The 15,176-nt window shown below is 37.4% G+C and overlaps 3 protein-coding genes across 5 annotated transcripts; 2 read left to right on the top strand and 1 right to left on the bottom strand.

Annotated features, from left to right (window-relative positions):
- Positions 1–508: 508 nt before the first annotated feature.
- LOC130435444 (zinc-binding protein A33-like) lies at positions 509–4,191 on the top strand. Its single transcript, XM_056766096.1, has 6 exons — positions 509–915; positions 1,022–1,117; positions 2,340–2,570; positions 2,678–2,700; positions 2,779–2,897; positions 3,035–4,191. Exons 1-6 carry the CDS (start codon positions 514–516, stop codon positions 3,550–3,552), a joined length of 1,389 nt encoding a protein of 462 aa, XP_056622074.1. The 5' UTR covers positions 509–513; the 3' UTR covers positions 3,553–4,191.
- Positions 2,702–11,539, bottom strand: ighmbp2 (immunoglobulin mu DNA binding protein 2). 2 transcript variants are annotated; one of them, XM_056766094.1, is made up of 16 exons: positions 11,276–11,539; positions 11,020–11,189; positions 10,676–10,871; positions 10,415–10,512; positions 10,129–10,292; positions 9,782–9,982; positions 9,454–9,601; positions 9,204–9,378; positions 8,871–9,053; positions 8,630–8,748; positions 7,832–7,926; positions 7,521–7,644; positions 6,524–7,387; positions 6,223–6,422; positions 4,184–5,625; positions 2,702–2,865 (listed from the first exon to the last, which is right to left on the bottom strand). In XM_056766094.1, the coding sequence occupies exons 1-15, from the start codon at positions 11,350–11,352 to the stop codon at positions 5,428–5,430; spliced, it is 3,012 nt and encodes a 1,003-aa protein (XP_056622072.1). In that variant the 5' UTR covers positions 11,353–11,539; the 3' UTR covers positions 2,702–2,865; positions 4,184–5,427. The 2 variants fall into 2 exon arrangements, with proteins under 2 accessions (XP_056622072.1, XP_056622073.1); XM_056766095.1 differs by lacking the exon at positions 2,702–2,865 and having other exon boundaries at positions 5,485–5,625; positions 5,898–6,422.
- A 228-nt stretch (positions 11,540–11,767) lies between these two features.
- On the top strand, positions 11,768–15,159 carry agk (acylglycerol kinase). Of its 2 annotated transcripts, none has more exons than XM_056766129.1 (15): positions 11,768–12,004; positions 12,135–12,174; positions 12,275–12,354; positions 12,459–12,534; positions 12,647–12,739; positions 12,825–12,857; positions 12,971–13,065; positions 13,152–13,221; positions 13,299–13,378; positions 13,470–13,527; positions 13,626–13,773; positions 13,900–13,997; positions 14,095–14,165; positions 14,261–14,345; positions 14,505–15,159. In XM_056766129.1, the coding sequence occupies exons 1-15, from the start codon at positions 11,895–11,897 to the stop codon at positions 14,634–14,636; spliced, it is 1,269 nt and encodes a 422-aa protein (XP_056622107.1). In that variant the 5' UTR covers positions 11,768–11,894; the 3' UTR covers positions 14,637–15,159. The 2 variants fall into 2 exon arrangements, with proteins under 2 accessions (XP_056622107.1, XP_056622108.1); XM_056766130.1 differs by having other exon boundaries at positions 11,865–12,004; positions 12,255–12,354.
- Positions 15,160–15,176: the final 17 nt, after the last annotated feature.

The following is a 15,176-nucleotide window of genomic DNA, read 5'->3' on the forward strand; positions in this document are numbered from 1 at the left end:
GTAGTGGGCAAACACATTAAAACATGACATGGTAGTTGTTGAACTCATATGGGAGCAATATGTAGATGCTGCTTATTGGTTTCCCTTTTACTTTATTTTCATAACCTTTACAGTGTTTATCTTTAAGTTCCTAGTTTCCTGTTTACTCATTGCATGTTGTGTATCAAAAGTATCTCACATCCTGGTTCCTCACAGGTCAGAACTACCTCTTATCATTTGTCCCTACTTGCGTGGTACTTCAGAATCTTCTGAAATGAAGACTCGTTGTTTGTTAAAGAAGTCCTATGTTAAATATAAGGGACTTTTTTTTATTAAATCTGCAATAAAAACTTTTTGCTGATTAATTTCTGATGTTTTCAATGAGAGTGCCAAAAGAATGACAGTGCCAGTCTTACAGGAAAACAAGGTGAATGTTAAAAATCAGGTCTAACCAGTCTCTCTCAGCACACTTCTAAACACACTTCTGTCAGCCGGCATAGGATAGTTTGTTTTGAAATCGCCGAACCACTTCTGATGGCAGCAGATTGTCCATTCCGCGAGGAGGATCTAACATGTCCTTTGTGCCATGAGGTCTTCAAGGATCCTGTCACCCTAAACTGCAACCACAGTTTTTGTAAAAGGTGCATTCACACACGATGGGAATGTAGAGGATTACAGCAATGTCCCGTGTGTTACCGTACAGCGAGCTCATCCAGACCTTCGATCAATCAGGCTCTAAGGAAAGTTTCAGATGTCTTCAAACTGAAGCCAAAGCACTTAACGGTAGGATCAGTGGAACGTTGCTTAATTCACAACGAAGAGTTAAAGTTCTTTTGTAGGAAAGATACAGAGCTTATATGTACAGTTTGCACATCAACGAGGAGCCATGCAAATCACAAGTACTGCTCGATATCCGAGGCCACATTGGAAATACAGGTAAGGGTTCGATCTGTATTCAGAAGAGTATATGAATAACAAATCTGTGGATAACATCTTTTGATATAACATTTAGTGTGTGGATTTTTTATCTTCCAATTTACAGAGAGAGCTCACAGCCATGTATAATCCCTTGAAACAGCATCTGAACAGATCTGAAAAATTAAAGGAGAGCTTGGATGAATTGAAAGCGTATATACAGGTGAACCAAGCAATAAAGCAATAAAACTGCAGGATTTGTTTAAAAACTATAGGTCTATTAAACAGTTAATCGCATTCAGAATCTAAGTTTGTGTTTACATAATGTACAGTGCCGAACACTATTATTGACACCCTTGGTTAATATTAACAAAGGCGGCTGTAAAAATAAATCTGCATTGTTTCTTCTTCAGATCTTTTATTAAAAAAATCGACAATATTCCAACATTTCATTAAAGTAAAACAATTTCAAGTGGGAATATCATATTATGAAAAAAAAGTTTTTCTCTAATACACCCTTGTCACAATTATTGGCACCCTTGTATTCAAACTTTTTGCTACCTCCATTTGCATGATAAACAGCTTCTTTTCTTTTACGTCTGATGAGGTTTGAGAATATATGGCAAGTCATCCAGGTCCATTCCTTCATACAGTATCTTTTAAGATCCTTCAAATGTTGGTGCTCTCTTATCTTAAGGTCATCCAACTCATTTTCTATATTGTTCATATCATTTTGTATTTTGTGTACCTCAACAGAAATATATTGCACTTCAGAACTATATGCTTTGGTTTAACACATTGTGATGAATGATTATTGGGGTTTGGGCTTTGTGTTACTTATATTTATTCTATTTATTAAGTCATGACTGGACAACATCATGTTTCTAGTCAACTTGGTGTAAATATCAATGGGAATATACTTGGGAGATATATTACTCATAAAAATTTCTTAGGTTGCCAATAATTGTGTGTATAAGATAAAAAAATTCATAGTGTTATATTCTCCCCAATTTTTTAAATAAAAGATCCAAAGGAGAAACAAAAAATAGGATTACCCAAATGACCATGTACATGGTCAGAACATATTGATATAAAAGTTTTCTTTTAACAAATGGGATGCTTTTACTTGTGCTCTTTATGAAAGTCAAAGAAAGTTTAGTAATTCAGTTTATAGTCATATAATACAATGCTGTTTGTTGGGTCAAGAGCAAATGCATGAATCAAATCAAAAGTTTGCCAAAAAAAAACATCAGGAATATTACAATATATTAATATTTTGTTTCAAACAAAGGTTATTGCTTGTGTATGATTGTGTTTGTATTTACCAGAATAGTTTTTTCACAGGGCAAAAGGTGCATAACTGTCAGTATTTGGCTGAACTGTTTCTTTAACATACACGTTTTAAAGGATAACCCAGTCATATTTATTTCTATTTTAATATACAGACACAAGCAGCTGAAACTGCAGAGGAAATAAAGAAAGAGTACGAAAAGTTACATGAATTCTTGAGGGAGGATGAAAGAGCTCGGCTTATAGTGCTGAAAGATCAAACAAAAACCAAGATTGGGATGGTGAGCGAACGATTGGAACAAGTCAACAAGATCATTGAAGAGCTCAATGACATCAAAAACTACGTAGAGCCCATCACAATAGCAGACGATCTATCATTTTTAAAGGTCAATTTCCCTTCAAATTTTATTTTAACTTTACCACATATGGCATAATCTGATGCAAAGCATAAAATTTCATACAATTACGCTAACATTTTCATATATTCCTACAGGAATGTAAGGAGGCAATAAAAAGGTATCGTAAGCAGCAGGATTTATGCAAAATTACAAATTTATTTTTCCAATCTGTATTGAATAAACCCGTTTATTGCAGGACTACTTACATTGTGCGTGAAGCCGAATATCCGGCAGGGGCTAATATAGACGTGTCTCAGTACCTGGGGTCATTAAAGCATGGGGTCTGGAAAAGAATGGAAAAAGTTGTCAATCGCTGTAAGTAGGCTTCACATCAATAGTTATCAAAAAATTCCACCTAAAATAAACAACTCATCATATCATTAATTCACATCACGTTGCCAAATTCCAATGACTTTTAAATACTGAACGGCGACTTGTTTGCTTCTCTCCAGGCCATGTCAATTTCGATCCAAACACAGCCCATCCTAACTTGATCATCAGTGATGAACTGACCACCGTCAAGTATGGAAAACAACAGCAGGTTCCAGATAACCCCAAGCGCTGCACGAGTCGCATGGCAGTACTCGCTGCTTGTGGATTCAGTTCAGGAAAGCACTGCTGGCACGTGGAAGTGTTAGATAACTGCGAGTGGTATATTGGAGTGGCACGGGAGTCCATCAGAAGGAAGAGTTCAGAGTTCCTCAGCCCAACAAATGGTTTCTGGGTAATTGGTCTCAGTAATGAGGAGTATAGGGCTCAGACGTCTCCACACACACCCCTCAGTTTAAAAAGGAAACTGCAGATAGTTACAGTTGAATTGGACTATGAGAAAGGAAAGGTGTCCTTTACCAATACAAAAAATGGTACAAGCATTTACACATTTAAAGATGTGAGGTTTAAAGAGACCATCTTTCCTTATTTCTCCATTGGGGTAAATCAGGGAAGCACACTCAGAATCTGTTCATTTTAAAGTGTCAATAAGGGGCACACCAGACACTTGATGTGAACACTGGCACAAAAGCACTTCTGGTTTCATCCATTACATATATAATTAAATCATAAATCAATTTGTTTAATACATTGATATGTTTATATTGTTTAAACATTTGTGTAGTGTTAAACTAAAACAGGAAGTTTTTCTTGACCAGCGTTGTTTACATCTTTCGAATTGGTCCATACCTACAATACAAAAATATTATCTTTTTAATTTGTTTTTTATGTGTCCAGGCATTTACTTAATATATCTCAAGAGTAATTTATTTTTCTGCAATTTCCTCAGAAGTGTTCCTTTAAAATATTTGTGTGTTAATTCTTTCTATTTTCTTTTATGAGAGTGCATTTACATGAGATTATTTCATTACAGAATTAAAAATGGGTGCCAGTATTTGTCATGAATATACATAGAATATGAAATTCATTGGTTCAGTTATATTGTTCTGAAAAAAAAATGACAGTTTTGATGCTGTTTATGCAGATTTGCACAATAAACGGAAAAGCATTTAACAGAAACTTATCTCAATGTTTACTTAAAACATTTTGATGTAAAAATTCCTTTAGGTTTTTTTATTTTGGAACTATTAATTGGACGTAACTGGTTATACCTGATTCGGAGCATTGCAGAGCTATTATTAGTGCCAAGCCCAGAGTATCACCTACAGTAAACCTAGAACCATATTAAAATACTGAAGTGCATGTACTATAGGATTACAAATATTGTAATAAGTTTCAATATGACAAATAAATTATGTCCTATAAAAACACTCCATGAATTCTCTAAACATAACTTTTAGGCAAAAGATGTGTGCTATTTTTTGCTAAAATTACTAAAATCTTCTATCCACAACAAGAGTTACAGGAGGTGGTTCATAGATACACACATTAGACAAACATGTAACAGCATGCGCAAATCTTGAATTACTTTTTTCTGTTCATTCTGATGAGACGTGAAAAGGCTGAACATCAATGTTAAGTATCCTCAACCCATTCTGCAAGAGAGATTGTTTAGGCGTAGGCGTAAGGTAATGTATGCGAGTATGCCCCCCAAAAAACTGCCAGACGTTGTTGTACATATATCGTCATATAACGTTTTGGAGTATTGATCCTAATTTATTTACCATCCAATTCCCGCACTAACCAGATTCCTGGCTCTCACAATTCCACCTCGTGTCTCTCATGTCCTCTTGTGGACAAGATGGATATACTGTACATGTACATACTGTGCAATTAGAGACACTGAGGGGATGTGCTTTGACTAAATTTATTATAACCTGTATTAACTGGAATTACTGTAGCTCACAGCTCTTGTGTTCAGATTATGGAATAAATGAGTCACAGTACATCTGACATGAACATCATTGAGATAAAGTGGGAAAAGTTATCTAAGCTTAGGTTCCAGTAGTCTGACCATAAGGTATTAACAACTTTGAAAGAACTCCAAATATTCATCCCAACAACAATCCTACAAGACATAAATCTTTTAAAGGTTTAAAGGGATTTAAATCCAGCATTAGGTTGGATTCTGTATTTCAAGCAGTGCCAGCTAACAGTACTATTACAAAATGGCCGCATGTTTGATTCTTGTTATTTGTTGACAATGTATCCATTCACCTAAAAAAATTAAACTCACCCTCATGTCTTTTGAAACCCATATGAATCAGAAGAAAGAAATTCAAATGGGTTTGTAATGACCTAAGGGCGTGTATAATAGCTTTTATCTCTTTAAATTGCAGCTGTTCTTAAAACCTAAATACATTTTTTTTTAACTCACACAAACAAAAAACACAAGGAAACATTCATTATAACTGAAATCCAACAGCATGAAATAGATCTAGTGTGTTCTACAATCTTATTGTTCTTTGTCCTTAGCTTTGGTTTTTCTGTGAGATGCCATTCCTTTGAGTTTGGAGTCCAGTTTTCTCTGGAGGTGTGCTTTTTTATTTGGGTCCATTGACTTGTCCTTCTGTCCACTACCAGCATACAGCACCCCCTCCTTACTGATCCTCATTCTAGCATGAGATTTTGCTTCGTCTCCACATCCGTGAACCTGAAGGATAGCATATCATTATTCTAAAATCTTATATATATATATATATATAGCATTAATGCAGCATAAGATGTAAGCAAGTTTCAAAGGGGTTATATATACATGTTTTATCTTTTTTAAAGGTCATTATCAGGATAGTATTCATTTTAGAGGTAGCGAATTGTGACCAATGGCTCACTCCACCCCTCCCTTCCGAAGCACAATGGCGGCTGACACAGAACTAAGATGTTGTCACGTTTAAGATTCTTTGCCGAAGGAGATTTCGTACTTACGAAATGCGCTCTGTAGAGCAGAGTTTCATTATGTAAGGACTTTATACACCTCTGAAGAGATAGTTAAGTATGTTATATTGGATTTTTGTCAATAGATCCTTCAAAAATTTACACACAGCACCTTTCTCACTTTTGTGAGATACAGTGTTTTGCTGCACTTACTGTACTAGCAAATGAAGCTATTAGGGACCTTGTTAAAAATAAACTGCAGCTGCTCTTTTTCTAACGTTGGTATTCTTCAGAAGGATATGCAAAGCGGCAGGTGGTAGACAGACCCAGGAACAGCCCAAAATTTTTCATGATTTAGACTCCTTGCACATTTTACCTCAGGTATGTGATGACTCAGACAGTATTGTCTGTTACAGTAGATGCAGAGCTGTCCTAATGTGAGGACGCTGGCTTTACACTTGACAAACCCGCATACGCTTTCTGCCTTCACCACAGCATCGATAAGAGCGTCAAAATCATCATCTCCTGCAGCAGCTGCAGCAATATCCACTGCTCCTGCTTTCATCTTAGTGCTTCCTGTAAAAAAAAAAAAAAATGCCATACAGCACAGAGAATGTTGGTTCTGATTTTTAAAGAGATTCTGATTACAATAATATTACTTAAGAGACATCACAAACCTTTGGTTGTGCCTTTCGATTTCTTAACCGACTGGCTTTTACTGGCATTGAGATTTGACTCCAGTTTGACGCTCTGTTGTTTTTGCTGTTTTCTCTCTTCGCGTTTCTCCATCTCTCGACGCATGCGCTCCATATGCAGGCTTTTCAGATCAACGGCCGACTGTGAGGGTTTCTCAGATTTTTCTCCATCCAGCACCCCTGCAGAACTTGCAGTCACCTCAGTTGGTTGGGTCTCTGGCTCTTTCTCTGGATTTTCCGATGATGCCTGTGTCCGGGAGACAGTGACATGACGGTTCTTCCCCACTCCGTGACTCTCATGCTTTAATCCCAGCTCTTCAGAGATCTCGTGGACCAGCAGTCGCTCATGGGAATTAAGGAAGGAAGAAAATTGTAGTTCTGTCTTGTTTTGATCCTTTAGGAAGTCTAGTATCTGCTCCTTGATCTCTTGTCTCTTAATCTGGGTCTGCTCAGCATCTCTGGGTTCAGGATGGTGTGAGTTGGAAGCTTGATTTTGTTGACCAGACCGAGCATTGTTCTGACCCTCTCCTTTGCTCTTGTTTGCATTTTTTTTATGTTCTTGCTCTGGTTTCTTGCCCTGATTTTTGGACTTCTGCTTTGTAGATGAAGCATCTTTAATGCCGAGCTGTTTGTCTTTACTTTCACGGGTGTAATTCTGTGGCACACAGTCTTCCAGGTACTCGAACGCAGTCCGAACTTCTCCATGTTCAGTAATATAGTCAACGAGGGATTTGAGGAAGTCATGGTTTCGAACAGTCTGAGAATCACACACTACTGTGAGCTGCCGTCTGGCACGAGTCACAGCTACATTGATCCTTCTGTCTTCAGCAAGAAATCCAACCTCACCTTAAGGGAATATGCAAACCTTTTAATTGTACAAGCATTCCGCACACACATCCTCGAATAAGCTGCATTATGTGCATAAACATTGCAAAATGATATAGACAGTCATTCACATAGTGTACTAACGCTGTCATACCCCTACGGTTGGATCTGACCAATGACAACACCACTGCCTCTTTCTCTCGGCCCTGGAACCCATCAACAGACTTGATCTCTAGCTCAGCATGTTTATGGGACAGTTTCTCTCTCAAAAGATCCACCTGAAACATATAAATCCTTCAGATCATTAAAATGTTCAGCAAAAATTAGATTTAGCAAAAACTAAAAGCATCATTTTACAATTATGTTGATAATATAATTTGTGTTTAAAAATAATACAATGGATAAGAAACGACTCCAGAGCATAGAAATATTTTCACTCAAACTACTGTCTCCTTTTACTCTCACCTGGAGATTATAGGGTGCAATAACAGCTATATCTTTGACTTGAAGTCCAGCCCCAGTAAGAGCTTTTATATGAAGAGCCACAATGTCTACTTCTCCTGTGGAGTTAGGGAATGCAGAATGAAGACAAAATTCAGAAAGAACATCATCGCCCAATCAGCCACTGCATTATACTTTATCTGACCGTGGACCAGAAAACCAGTTATAAGTAGCATGGGTATATTTGTAGCAACAGCCAAAGGGCCCAAAATCATTAGGATATTAAGTAAAGATCATGTTCAATGAAGATATTTTGTACATTTCCTACCGTTAATATATAAAAACTTTCTTTTTGTGAGTGGATGCAGCAAAATGGCGAACAAGAATGTCTGGAAACATTCAAATTACCTCCCGCTTTTTGGGAATTATCCATTCAAGTTTGGTATCCATGTAAAGCTTAGAATTTTCGCTTTCAGCTTTATCTACACTTCATAACGTCATTACAGCGGTAAGCCAATAGAGAGCGTTAAAACAAACCTGTTTCTTACCAACAGTTTGCTACACCGCCACTGACGGACAACCTTAAAGGCCATTTTCTCAAAATTTTGTTTCTTTTGCACCCTCAGATTCCAGATTTTAGTTTTATCTCTGCCTTTTTTTTCCTATCCTAACGAACCATACATCAATGGAAAGATTATTCATTTAACTTATTCAGAAGATGTATACATTTTGATAAATAACAAAAAAAAAAAAATCGACCCTTATGAGTGGTTTTGTGGTCCATGGTCACAAATGAAGGATGTGTTTGAATCCAATAACAACCTTGATTCCCTTTGGACTGCTCATCCGTATTTTCCATCTCACTAAGGCCACAACCTGCTGTGTCAATAAGCAAAAGAGGGATTCTGGTGTCTTCAACATCAGCAACCCCAACCAGGTCTCTGTGCGACATGGACCACATAAGAAAAATATTAAAAAGGGGGTGGGCCATGCAATACAAATGTATAAGCATCACATCACATAAACTTTTGTACATGGCTAACATATAAAATGATGTGCACACCTAAGCAAGTGTTTCTCCACTGACTGGTGTGCGATAAGTTTGCCCTCATACATCTGCTCTGAAGCCCACTGCATGATGGCGCTGTTCATCCGATACTGAGTGGTCAACATTCGGACCACTGAATCTCCATATTTCTTAATCAGACGTTCCATTAAACTCACAGACAGGCCTTTAGATGCTGCGCTGCAAAATAAATAACCTTATGTTATTCAGTTAATATATGAGTCAGGGCTTATCAAGAATAACAGAAACCAAAGAAATTTACAATTATTTTTAATGCAAATTCATTTCTATAGTGCTTTTCACAACTGCAGAAAAAAAATTCTGTCACACCTCTGTGATTTGATGGTGGGTGGCAGCTGCTTGTAATCCCCGGCCAGTATGCACTTGCGTGCTTTGAGAAGAGCGATCCAGCAGCTGCTCTCTAACGCCTGAGCACACTCATCTATCACCACCATGTCAAAATGATCATTAGGAAGATGTTTCAGAGGACCATTATCAGCGGCTCCTGTATAAAACAAATCACACGTCTAAGTTTATAACTGACAAATACAAACATAAAACCCAAGAAATGTTTACGCACCAGTGTTAGTTGCTAAAATAACATCCGCTCTCTTCAGGATCTGAGTGATCGCCGTTTCCTCTCTAGACCGGAGCTCTCGACGCAGCTCCCCGATTTCTCGTTTCACGTTGCTTCGCTGGCCCTTGTCACGGCCCTTCCTCATTTCACTCTAAGTCAATACATTTATTTTGTAATTTGAAGTATTATCACACCTTTTGTGTAGTACATACTCTGTCTACACTGGCTATTTATATTTATCTATGCAATGCCATTTAAAAAGCTTGACTTGTTCATATACTTGTGGCCATTTAAAGCTATTTAAAACAATTATGTTAAATTAAAATCTTACCAAAGCTTTGTCCATGTCCTTGCGAATATCAGCGATGATGTTGGTGTTGTCACTGTGCGCAAGCACGGCATCCAGTGAGTGTTTCTGAATAGACTCAAGCAGGCGGGCTGGATGACCCAATCTTAAAACTTTGACTTTGCTTCTCACCAGACGCTCCACCAAGTTATCAACAGCCACGTTAGATGGGGCACAGCAAAGGACCTGGTAACAATCATTTAGATGTTTAGCACATTTTTGTTGTCAAACATTGCATAAAAACACAATTCAATCATGAGTGTCATTTTTCATAATGTGACGTTTTAATAAACTGAATATACCGGAAGATATCGTGATCACCATGTGCATACCTTTTGTTCTTGTTTTACTGCCTGTAGGATAACTTCAACCACTGTCGTGGTTTTGCCAGTCCCTGGTGGTCCATGTATGATTGCGACATCTTTCTGAGAAATTGCAAATGCTACAGCCTCCTTCTGAGAATGATCTAACCCTGTGTTGTTAAATTCCAATGCACCTGCAATTGTTTAATAAAAAATATTATAAAACAAATATGTTATAACTCATAAACACTTTTATTTTTACTATAGCTGATACAATAGTCCTGTTTTTTGGCCTTTTCAACCGATATTTTCTTACGTTGATGTGATATTGTCCCTGGTTCTGAATAACCAAATAAGACACTGATCAGGTGAGATGCAGGACCACCACTGTATGAATTTAAAGACTTTAAGGCCCTGAAAAAAACACAGCACAGCTACATCAAATTAAATTCTACATCAGTAATATAATTCCCACAATTAACGGAGTAAAAAACAGTGCATGTAGGACAGATTTAATCAGTACAGCTTACTGAACAGATTTTCATGATACTAGACAAGAACTGAGATCTGCACATACTTTATGAGCCGCTTGTACGTGACATCATTCGCCAGCTTCATCAAATTGTAAAGTCCACCTCGGTCAAAGTTGATACCATCTTGTGTGTCATCAAAAGCCACTGTCAAGGATGTCTGAGTGATGCGTGTCACCACTCCTGAACCCAACTGAGATGGCTGACTCTGACCTTCTGATTGATACAAACCAATAATGTCCCCTAGGGAAAAAGAGCAAAGTAGAATGCTTAGTCAACGATTGAGTCAAATGGCTTTTTTTACAGGCTACAGGCTTTTTTTTAAAAACCAAAAATTTAGTATTCAAATTAATAATCCTTAAAACCAATATAAAGAGACAGCATGTCTTACCAGGTCCAAATGTGTTGCTGGGAAGAACTGAGGGTCCTATAATTTTTCTGGGTTCAAAAATGACTAAAAGCCTCCCATACATGCCAGTGTGCTGGCTTGCGACCTGAAGTTTCAGCAGGCACACTCCCTTCTGCTGTAAGGTTTTGAGAGATACGTTCTCCTGCCATGCCCTTAAAAAAATACAGTCAGGTTCTTTATGATTAAATCAAAGATTAACTCCAACAAGTGTAAAGTTGAACGCTATGGTGTCATTTACCGTGCTTCTTCTACCTCCGCTTCTCTCTCCTCTTGCAGGAGCTCAAGTGTCTTGGAAACAAATTCTTCAACCTCCATTGCCGTCACACCAGCACATAAATGATTGGTAACTCGAGAGGTTTCGGTACACTCACTATAACTCAAAGTAATGATTTATATTGTCACAGCTTTATAATTTAATACAATAATTTTCACACACGTGCACATATGAAGCTGTAATTTCACAGCGTTGACTTCTGTTTACGTATTACAGCGCATGATTTGGAACCGGTCCGTCTCCAAATTCAGTCCCATTATAAACAGTTGATCCAGTATAATCGTTCCTTCGTAAACAAGAGTAAAACAAAATATGAGAATTTTAGTACATTCATTGTTTTAATATTATGACACAAACTTATAGAAATATAAAACCTTTCCATGCCGATTTTTAAACACTTGGAACGGACTTTCTGCTCATGTTTTAGTGGGACTTCATTTTTTGTCGCACCGGTCATGCTGTGGGAGAACCATGGAATGTCAACGGTAAAGATCTACATGCAGCCTTGAATTTGATTCGGCTTGGATTTGCTATTGTTTTGTACCCTCATGAGGACATCCAGAAAGTAAGCTTTACTGTAATAATGGCTCGTGTGGTAAAAGTGTTTCGGACTCTACGGAATCACTGGAAAAAGTCCACTGTTGCTGTGTGTCTGCTGTCATATGGGGGACATTGGCTGTATGGAAAGCACTGGTTTGTATTTATTACATTTGCTCAACATAAAAACCCAGTTTTACACGAGTGACATGCTTTTAAAAAATAGTAGATGCAGATATATGTTTAACTTATGAGTGCTTTATTGATGTTACTTCTTTCTCTACAGTGACAGTGTGCTGCGACGGGAAGCATGCCTAGAGGCCAGGGTAAGAAGTGTTTAGTTTAATTATGTGTTTCATATAACAATTTGATCAGAACTTAAAGGTTCATCTGCAATAAAATATAGTGTATCTGGTGATTTTACAGGTGTTTGGTCAACAATTAATTGGACCACAGGAACATCTGAAGAAAGCCACGGTTATTCTGAATCCTGCTGCCTGCAATAGGTATTGTTATGTGAATAACCTTCACTGTCAGAAAATAATAAATTAATGCCGTATACAATGTCTAAATCAGATCAAATATTTATAGCATTTTTTTCTCTTTGCAGAAAAGCAAATAGTTTGTTTGAGAAAAATGCAGCCCCTCTTTTACACTTGGCTGGTATGGAGATTAAAATTGTGAAGGTATTCATACTTTACATTAGTTTAGGCAACATCATCTTTTTGTATGTAATAATGGCCATCAAGAATTACTATTGTTTTTTGGTATATTTAATCTGTGGATTTTCTTTAACAGACCGATTATGAAGGCCAGGCCAAAAAGCTCATGGAGTTAATGGACCAAACAGATATACTGATAATTGCTGGTGGTGATGGGACATTACAAGAGGTACCCTTACAATCCTCAAATGTAAAATTAATGTTTTTACCTTTGAGAATTATTCAAATGTTTCCACATGTTCTATTTCACATAGGTGATAACTGGCCTACTGCGTAGAACTGATGAGGTATATTTTTGTCATATGTCTGTTATTCATACTGTACCAATAAAGTACAAACTAACTATCTACACTTTATGCTGTTTGTGTTGTTTTTATGAATTTGACCGCTTAAATCACAGGAGACCTTCAGTAAAATACCAATCGGTTTTATTCCTCTGGGTTTCAGTAACTCTCTGAGTCAGAGCCTGCATTTAGTTTCTGACAACAAAGTACAGTAAGTCTCACATAAATAACTATGAAAGATTATTCAGCAGTGAAATGTATAATTCTGTGTTGTAATTGTAAGTTTCTGATCTCCAGACACATTACCACAGCAACCCTGTCGATTCTTAAAGGAGTAACAGTCCCCCTGGATGTTCTGCAGATAAAAGTGAGAAATGCACAGGCATTACATAGAGAACACATTATATGTTTTACGCAGTGTTGATTGTGTAATTCTGTTTCTAGGGTGAGAAGGAGCAGCCAGTGTATGCCCTGTCAAGCTTACGCTGGGGTGCATTTAGAGACGTTGCTACTAAAATAAGCAAGTATGTTGCCGTTAACCTATATTCAGAGCATAAATGCAAATATATTTTTTTTTTCTTATTAATAATCTTATGTTTTCCCACTTTTGTTAAGATATTGGTATCTTGGACCTTTAAAAACAAGAGCAGCACACTGGTTTAGTACACTAAAGGTAAGTGCAGTTCTTGTAAAGAATAGTTCAGTTGCGTTGTGTATCATCTACACTCATATAAGAGAACAATTAATCAGGATGTCCTCTTCACCCCAAAGGAGTGGCCACAGATCCACCAGGCATCCCTGTCCTATATGGGTCCGGTACCACGACCACCTGACCTGCCCGCTGAGAAACCATCCCGACCCAACCTTCTTTACCGCATCCACCGCAGACTGAAGAACTATTGGAACCCTCCTATTGAAGGTATTTTAACAATGTGTTTCAGCCCGTTGTTCATTTATATTTCTTTTTATAGAATGTGAATGTTAATGCTACTAAACCATAACCCATAGCTGATTGTGTTGTGATTCATTTCTGTTGTGTTGTAAGAACCATCAAAAGAGCCAGAGCCCGAGCAATGGGAGAACAAAGAGATCTCCACAATGGAGTTGTCAGTTAGCACACACAATAAGAACCCTGTTAAAAGAGTGAGTTATCTAAAAAACTAACGCAATAGTGGTTTAAGAAAATAATGTTTTACATATTAAATTAACCCTTGATGGCATTTTTTTCTGCTTTCTTTAGCGTGTAGATGATTCAATGCTGATAACTCTGGAGCCAGACAGCCTCACGGTTGGACAGTTTATCAAAGAAGGGTGAGTATCATATACCTCTAGTAAGACATTGCATTTCTCCCTGATTTAGAAAATGAGTTGGTGGGTTTCAATGATGTATGATCAATGTTGTGCAGAACCAAAAAAGCAGTGGACCCAACGGAACTTACAGAAAATTCCTTGCAGCTAGAAGCCAGTGCTGCTTGTCTCAATCTCCCCAAGGTTAGTGTGATTTTGTTGTGAGGTAATTTGTTTAAAAAAATGGAGTCTGTCAGGCTATGAACGATTATAGAGAACAACTATTGGTTCTTATAGTAGCTTTTCTCAGATTTGTACTGTGATATTTGCCTTTAACTATTTGAACTCTTCTCCTACCCATAGGAGGGCGCTGGCTTTTATGACATTGACAATGAGGAATATGAGGCAATGTCTGTGGAAGTGAGAGTGTTGCCACGGAAACTGAGGTTCTTTTGCAGTGAAGAGCGCAAAGAGCAGCTTGCACAAGCTCTTTGACAACAGCGATGTGATGTCGGTTATGTAAATTTGTCGACAGAATGAATACTGCTGATCTTTTCACAATGTATAAGACACTCAGTCCTGTTTTTAATACCACAAGGTACTGGAACAAAACAGCAGAGTCAAATGAACTTTCTTGTGTTGTAGTTGGTTAATCAAGCATGTGTCATTGTACAAATTGTTTTTGTACCCTAATGGACGTCTTAAGACTTCATTGTGGTAAAATTTAATATCATACCTCTTATGTTTGATGTTTGTGACAAGCAGTACATTCAAATGGTGTGTAACTGAGACGGTGGATTTCATTCGAGGAGATCAGGAAATAATACTTTACTCTTTATAGTAGACAAAGACCCTTTAGAAGGATTAACGTTAAGTGAATATTAAGTTTCTAGTATTCAAATGAATGTTATCATTAAAGTACAAAGACAACTCTGGATCTTGCTGAGAACTGAAAATAGTACATTGTTTTAAAATTCTGACCCGATAAAGACCCAAAAATAAATGTATTATTCTCCTACCTCTTAAACGTTTTTG

The sequence above is a fragment of the Triplophysa dalaica genome, chromosome 14 (genome assembly GCF_015846415.1).
Source record: "Triplophysa dalaica isolate WHDGS20190420 chromosome 14, ASM1584641v1, whole genome shotgun sequence".
Classification (NCBI taxonomy): domain Eukaryota; kingdom Metazoa; phylum Chordata; class Actinopteri; order Cypriniformes; family Nemacheilidae; genus Triplophysa; species Triplophysa dalaica.

Bases quoted from the DNA above. Each gene is read 5' to 3' on its own strand.
- agk (XM_056766129.1), top strand. From the start codon at position 11,895: ATGGCTCGTGTGGTAAAAGTGTTTCGGACTCTACGGAATCACTGGAAA. The intron at 12,175-12,274 runs GTAAGAAGTGTT...GTGATTTTACAG, and splicing joins AAGCATGCCTAGAGGCCAGG to GTGTTTGGTCAACAATTAAT. The intron at 12,535-12,646 runs GTATTCATACTT...TTTCTTTAACAG, and splicing joins TGGAGATTAAAATTGTGAAG to ACCGATTATGAAGGCCAGGC.
- ighmbp2 (XM_056766094.1), bottom strand. From the start codon at position 11,352: ATGGAGGTTGAAGAATTTGTTTCCAAGACACTTGAGCTCCTGCAAGAG. The intron at 10,513-10,675 runs GTATGTGCAGAT...TGTTTTTTTCAG, and splicing joins ACGTACAAGCGGCTCATAAA to GGCCTTAAAGTCTTTAAATT. The intron at 5,626-6,222 runs GTAAAATGTGCA...GCTATCCTTCAG, and splicing joins TGAGTCATCACATACCTGAG to GTTCACGGATGTGGAGACGA.
- LOC130435444 (XM_056766096.1), top strand. From the start codon at position 514: ATGGCAGCAGATTGTCCATTCCGCGAGGAGGATCTAACATGTCCTTTG. The intron at 916-1,021 runs GTAAGGGTTCGA...TCCAATTTACAG, and splicing joins AGGCCACATTGGAAATACAG to AGAGAGCTCACAGCCATGTA. The intron at 1,118-2,339 runs GTGAACCAAGCA...TTTAATATACAG, and splicing joins AATTGAAAGCGTATATACAG to ACACAAGCAGCTGAAACTGC.